The sequence below is a fragment of the Babylonia areolata genome, chromosome 32, assembly GCF_041734735.1.
Source record: "Babylonia areolata isolate BAREFJ2019XMU chromosome 32, ASM4173473v1, whole genome shotgun sequence".
NCBI classification, from domain to species: domain Eukaryota; kingdom Metazoa; phylum Mollusca; class Gastropoda; order Neogastropoda; family Buccinidae; genus Babylonia; species Babylonia areolata.
Genome location: NC_134907.1, coordinates 12543915 through 12551414, shown reverse-complemented (window position 1 = coordinate 12551414; position 7500 = coordinate 12543915). Strand labels below are relative to the sequence as shown.

The 7500-nt window shown below is 50.1% G+C and overlaps 1 protein-coding gene across 1 annotated transcript in view; it reads left to right on the top strand.

The window, feature by feature from the left end:
* Positions 1 to 7500, top strand: part of LOC143276509 (uncharacterized) — a 49128-nt gene that overhangs the window by 34743 nt on the left and 6885 nt on the right. The window contains 3 exon segments of the mRNA XM_076581047.1: positions 246 to 406; positions 3182 to 3347; positions 5352 to 5573. Coding sequence (XP_076437162.1) covers positions 246 to 406; positions 3182 to 3347; positions 5352 to 5573 — 549 coding nt within the window.

Sequence of the window (7500 nt, the reverse complement as noted above, 5' to 3'; positions counted from 1 at the left end):
ATAATGATCATGACGATGATGATGACTACGACGATGATGACGACGATGACGATGACGACAGGTGTATTTTCAGGCGGAGGTGGGTGTGAAGAACAACACAGACAACACGGCCCTAACCAAGGCTTATGATAATGATGATGACGATGGAAACGACGACGACGACGACGACGACGATGATGATGATGATGATGATGATGATGATGAAGATGATGACGATGATGACCATGACGACGATGTGTTTTCAGGCGAAGGTGGACGTGAAGAACCACGCGGGCAACACGGCCCTGCACGAGGCCTGCGCGCGTGGCCACGCGGACAGCATCCTGGCCCTTATCTCCAGCAAGGCCACGGCCAGCATCCGTAACGACAAGGGGGAGACGGCTCTGCATCTGACAGCCTACTGCAGGTAGGGAGGGGGGTGGAGGGAAAGTGCTACTCCCCTGCCCTGTCCACCCTCCCCCCCCTCCTCACCCCTACCTCCAATCTGTCTCTGTCCCTGTGTCTGTCTGTCTGTCTCTGTCTGTCCCTGTGTCTGTCTGTCTGCATTTGCAATGACAAGGGGGAGACGGCTCTGCATCTGACAGCCTACTGCAGGTAGGGAGGGGGGTGGAGGGAAAGTGCTACTCCCCTGCCCTGTCCACCCTCCCCCTCACCCCTACCTCCATTCTGTCTCTGTCTCTATCTCTGTCTCTTTGTCTGTCTGCATTTGCAATGACATGGGGGAGACGGCTCTGCATCTGACAGCCTACTGCAGGTAGGGAGGGGGGGTGGAGGGAAAGTGCTACTCCCCTGCCCTGTCCACCCTCCCCCCCCTCACCCCTACCTCCAATCTGTCTCTGTCCCTGTGTCTGTCTGTCTGTCTCTGTCTGTCCCTGTGTCTGTCTGTCTGCATCCGTAATGACGAGGGGGAGACGGCTCTGCATCTGACAGCCTACTGCAGGTAGGGAGGGGGGTGGAGGGAAAGTGCTACTCCCCTGCCCTGTCCACCCCCCCCCTCACCCCTACCTCCATTCTGTCTCTGTCTCTATCTCTGTCTCTTTGTCTGTCTGCATCCGCAATGACAAGGGGGAGACGGCTCTGCATCTGACAGCCTACTGCAGGTAGGGAGGGGGGGTGGAGGGAAAGTGCTACTCCCCTGCCCTGTCCACCCTCCCCCCCCATCTCACCCCTACCTCCAATCTGTCTCTGTCTCTGTCTCTGTCTCTTTGTCTGTCTGTCTGTCTCTGTCCCTGTGTCTGTCTGCATTTGCAATGACAAGGGGGAGACGGCTCTGCATCTGACAGCCTACTGCAGGTAGGGAGGGGGGTGGAGGGAAAGTGCTACTCCCCTGCCCTGTCCACCCTCCCCCCTCACCCCTACCTCCAATCTGTCTCTGTCTCTATCTCTGTCTCTTTGTCTGTCTGTCTGTCTGTCTCTGTCTGTCCCTGTGTCTGTCTGCATCCGCAATGACGAGGGGGAGACGGCTCTGCATCTGACAGCCTACTGCAGGTAGGGAGGGGGGTGGAGGGAAAGTGCTACTCCCCTGCCCTGTCCACCCTTCCCCCCCCCTCACCCCTACCTCCAATCTGTCTCTGTCTCTATCTCTGTCTCTTTGTCTGTCTGTTTCTGTCTGTCCCTGTGTCTGTCTGTCTGCATTTGCAATGACAAGGGGGAGACGGCTCTGCATCTGACAGCCTACTGCAGGTAGGGAGGGGGGGAAGGGAAAGTGCTACTCCCCTGCCCTGTCCACCCCTTCACCCCTACCTTCAATCTGTCTGTCTCTATCTGTGTCTCTTTGTCTGTCTGTCTGTCTCTGTCCCTGTGTCTGTCTGTCTGCATTTGCAATGACAAGGGGGAGACGGCTCTGCATCTGACAGCCTACTGCAGGTAGGGAGGGGGGGAAGGGAAAGTGCTACTCCCCTGCCCTGTCCACCCCCCCCCTCACCCCTACCTCCAATCTGTCTCTGTCTCTATCTCTGTCTCTTTATCTGTCTGTCTGTCTGTCTGTCTCTGTCTGTCTGCATTTGCAATGACAAGGGGGAGACGGCTCTGCATCTGACAGCCTACTGCAGGTAGGGAGGGGGGAAAGGGAAAGTGCTACTACCCTGTCCACCCCACCCCCCTCACCCCTACATCCAATCTGTCTCTGTCTCTATCTCTTTGTCTGTCTGTCTCTGTCCCTGTGTCTGTCTGTCTGCATCCGTAATGACGAGGGGTAGACGGCTATGCATCTGACAGCCTACTGCAGGTAGGGAGGGGGGAAAGGAAAGTGCTACTCCCCTGCCCTCTCCACACACACCCCTCACCCCTACCTCCAATCTGTCTCTGTCTCTATCTCTGTCTCTTTGTCTGTCTCTGTCTGTCCCTGTATCTGTCTGTATGCATTTGCAATGACAAGGGGGAGACGGCTCTGCATCTGACAGCCTACTGCAGGTGGGGGTGGTGGTGTGTATGTGTGTGGGGGTGAGGGGGGGAGTGCTACTCCCCTCTCCCCCCTACTCCCTAATCTCTCCGTCTGTCTCTGTCTGTCTGTCTGTACCTCTTTCTCTGTCTGTCTTTCTCGTCTGTCTGTGTCTCTTTCTCTGTCTTTCTCGATAACGACGATGATGATGGTAATGATGATGATAACAACAATGATAATTATGATAAAATTATAACAATTTTTGAAATGATGATGATGATGATGATGATGTTATCATCATCATCATCATCATCATCATCATATAATAAGAATGATAATAGTTCATTCTATTATTGCATTATCATTACTATAATAATAAATTATTATTATTGACTGTGACGACGACGACGATGATGATGATGATGATGATTCTTTTTCTCATTGACGATGACGACGATGATGATGTTGACGACGACGGTGACGACGACGACGACGACGACGACGACGATGACAATGCCAACAACGATGATGATGATGATGATGATGCCAACGATGACAATGTTGACAATGATCATGATGACGTTGACAATGATGACGACGATGATGATGATGATGATGATGATGATGATGATGATGATGACGACAATGATGACGATGACGATGACGACGATGATGATGATGACGACAATGATGATGATGATGACGACAATGATGACGATGATGATGATGATGATGATGACGATGATGATGACGACGATGATGATGATGATGATGACGACAATGATGACCTCCACGCTGCAGAACGATCCACCCGGAGACAGTGAAGAAGCTGATGGACTACGTCATCAAGTCCCACGCCTGGGAGTCGCTGAACATCAAGGACAACGAGGGAAACAACGCCCTGCACATCGCCGCCAAACACGCCAGACCGGAAGTCATGTGGGAGTTCCGCCACGTGCCCTTCAAGGTCAGGGTCGTCACTGACTGAACTGATTCTTCTTCTTCTTATTTTTTTTTTTTTTTTTTTTGAAGTGTGGCTGGTATCGCAAGGTGGTTGTTGTTGTTGTTGTTGTTGCCCCTTTTCAGTGAAGGTTATTTCTCAATATTTCTCGAGAAAAAAACACGTGTAATCCTGTTCCGCATAAAAGTCATCAACATGAAAAAACAAACAAACAAACAAACAAACAAAAAACACAACACAACAATACAACAACAACAAACAAACAAACAAAAAACAAAACAAAACAAAACAAAACTAAAAAAACACCCACGGATTCCGATTTTGTCAAAGACCAATGAAGCATTACACAGAAAACTATACTTCAAGGAATGTACATATCGCAGGCTTGTTTGCCCCTTTACTGTCGTCTGCGCTTTCCAATGACATTAAAAAGAAAAGAAAAAAAATGCAAAGAAGAATACATTCATACATCACAACAACTCAACACTCAAGACCGAATCATTAGTGTATACACAGGTACAGAGATTTCTCTGCCTGGCATGATGACTGTGAAACAATGCTGTTCAGAGTATGCTAATTGGAATGTAATCCCCCACTCCCCCCAGCACAAGCACACACACACACGATCTTGAGGGGTATTTTGGAGACAAAAAAAGAAGAGCCCCTCCCCTCCCCCCTCGCCCCCCCCCCACACACACACACATTCTGACGAATCTCATGTACAGGTCAAAGGGTTTACAAGGCAACATCGACCTCCACAAGGTTGTGCATCACAACACAGTTTCAGTTTTTTTCCAGGAGGCGTCACTGCGTTCAGACAAAACCACATACGCTACACCACCACATCCGTGCCAAGCAGATGCCTGACCAGCAGCATATCCCAACGTGCTTGTCAAACCTTGAGTGATTTGATTATAATATTTGTGAAACCATCAGCATGGATTTTTTTTTATTTTTTTTTACGGACATTTGCCCAGAGGACAACGCTTTTGTTGCCATGGGTTCTTTTTCAGTCTCAAGGCCTGACTAAGCGCGTTGGGTTACGCTGCTGGTCAGGCATCTGCTTGGCAGATGTGGTGTAGCGTATATGGATTTGTCCGAACGCAGTGACGCCTCCTTGAGCTACTGAAACTGAAACTCTTTTTCAGTGCCCCAGGTGCGTGCTGCACAGAGGACGTTGATTTATCATCTGATCTGAATGACTAGATGCTTAGTTTGATTTTCCGGTCAAAGCTGGGGGAAAAGGTGTGAGTGGGAATCGAACCCAGACCCTCACGGAGACTGCATTAGCAGACAACCATTCTGCCACATTCCTTGCTTGTCATAACAGAACGCAACAGCAACAACAACAACATAACAAAAACATACCTCAGGGCAACACAACACAACACAACAGCTAGCCGAGCTTAACCCGACCTTATACGACACCCCACCCCACCCCACCCCACCACACCACACCAACCACACCACACCCCACCATACCACACCACACCATAAAACACCCAACCACACCCACACCCCACCACACCACACCCCACCATACCACACCACACCATAAAACACCCAACCACACCCACACCACAACCACACTTCAACCACACCACACCACAAAAACACCCCAAGCACACCACACCACACCACAACCCAAACCCCAAACCCCAACACCACAACCACACCACTCTCCAACACCCCAACCTCACCCCAACACCACAACCACACCACACCACACCACAACCACACCACACCCACACCACTTCACAACCCCAAACACCACAACCACAAAACATCCCAAACCCCAACACCACAACCCCACCCCAAACCCCAACACCCCAACCTCACCCCAACCACCCCAACACCACAACCACAACCACACCAAAACCACACTCGCACCACATCACACCCACACCACTCCACAACCCCAAACACCACAACAACCACAAAACATCCCAACACAACGACACCACCACAAAACCTTCTGAACGAATCTCACGTGCACCTGCTCACACACAGGTCAAAGACGCCGAGGGCAACATCGCCCTGCACGAGGCGGTCCGTCCGGGTGACCCTGACGCCTTGGACACCATGCTGGACATCTACGAAGCCATGAAGCGAGACGCCGACATCAACGAGCAGAACAACCAGGGCCACACCATCGTCCACCTGGCCGCGCGGGCGGGCTTCAAAGAGCACGCCGCTAGGTTGGTTCTCCTGGGCGCCGATTTGTCCAAACAGGTGGGTGAGGCCAGGTGATGGGAGGGGTCTAAAGGGGCTTGAAAACGTATCTGAATCACCCCCTCCCCCCAAAAAAACAAAAACAAAACAAAACAAACAAACAAACAAAAAAACCCTGTGATAATCGTACTGTTCTTGCTTCTTCTTTGTTTCTTCTTCTTCCTCCTCCTCCTCTTCTTCTTCTTCTTCTTCCTCCTCTTCTTCTTCTTCCTCCTCCTCTTCTTCTTCCTCTTCCTCCTCTTCTTCTTCCTCTTCTTCTTCCTCCTCCTCCTCTTCTTCTTCTTCCTCCTCCTCTTCTTCTTCTTCTTTCTCCTCCTCTTCTTCCTCCTCTTCTTCCTCCTCTTCTTCTTCCTCCTCCTCTTCTTCCTCCTCCTCCTCTTCTTCTTCTTCCTCTTCCTCCTCCTCTCTCTCCTCTTCTTCTTCATCCTCTTCTTCTTCTTCTTTTCTTCTTCACCCTCTTCTTCTTCCTCTTCTTCTTCCTCCTCTTCTTCCTCCTCTTCTTCTTCTTCCTCTTCTTCCTCCTCCTCCTCTTCTTCTTCTTCCTCTTCTTCTTCATCTTCTTCTTTCTCCTCCTCTTCTTCGTCCTCTTCCTCCTCCTCTTCTTCTTCCTTCTCCTCCTCTTCTTCTTCTTCTTCTTCCTCTTCTTCTTCTTCCTCTTCTTCTTCCTCCTCCTCTTCTTCTTCCTCTTCCTCCTCCTCTTCTTCTTCCTCCTCTTCTTCTTCTTCCTTTCTTCTTCCTCCTCTTCTTCTTCCTCTTCTTCCTCTTCCTCCTCTTCTTCTTCTTCTCCCTCTTCTTCTTTGTGACAGGCTTGAAAACCTACCTGATGTTCCCAGTTTCCCAAGGAGACATCATTGCACTCTGACAAATCCTTATACGCTACACCACATCTGCTAGGTGGGTGCCTGACCAGAGCAGCCTAACCCAACGTGTTGTAGTCCGGCCTTGAGTGCATGCCTGTATATTTGTGTACCTATCAGAGTTGGATATTCTTGATGCAGAATTTCCACAGAGTGCAACCCTTTTGTATTTTGTATTCGTATTTCTTTTCATCACAACAGATTTCTCTGTGTGAAATTCGGGCTGCTCTCCCGAGCGTCGCTACGCTACACTACAGCGCCACCCTTTTGTTTGTATTTTTTCCTGCGTTGCAGTGTTATTTGTTTTTCCTACCGAAGTGGATTTTTCTACAGAATTGCCTTTTGTTGCCGTGGGTTCTTTTACGCGCACTAAATGCATGCTGCATACGGGACCTCGGTTTATCGTCTCATCCGAATGACTAGCGTCCAGGCCATCACTCAACGTGTAGTGGAGGGGGAGAAAATATTGGCAGCTGATCCGTGATTCGAACCGGCGCGCTCAGATTCTCTCGCTTCCTAGGCGGACGCGTTACCTCTAGGCCGTCACTCCACATTGCCGTGGGTTCTTTTTCAGTGCGCCAAGTGATCTGGGTGACTTGAATAGTCCAGTTAAACGTAGGAGAAAGGGGGACAGCTGGAATCGAACTCAGTCCCTCACGGACACTATTGCCTATTGAGAGTCTTAACCATTCGGCCATGTGTTTGAGGTGATTGTTTGAGAGTGAGGTTGTAACAGGTTTCTTCTTCTTCTTCTTCGCTCGAGGGCTGCAACTCCCACGTTTAGTCGTATGTACACGAGTGGGCTTTTACGTGTATGACCGTTTTTTTTACCACGCTATGTAGGCAGCCATACTCCGTTTTCGAGGGTGTGCATGCTGGGTGTGTTCTTGTTTCCGCAACCCACCGAACGCTGACATAGATTGTAGGATCTTTAACGTGCGTGTTTGATCTTCTGCTTGCGTGTACACACGCGAAGGGGGTTTCAGGCACTAAGCAGGTCTGCACATATGTTGACCTGGGAGGGAGATTGGGGAAAAAAAAAATCTCCACCCTTCACCCACCAGGTGCCG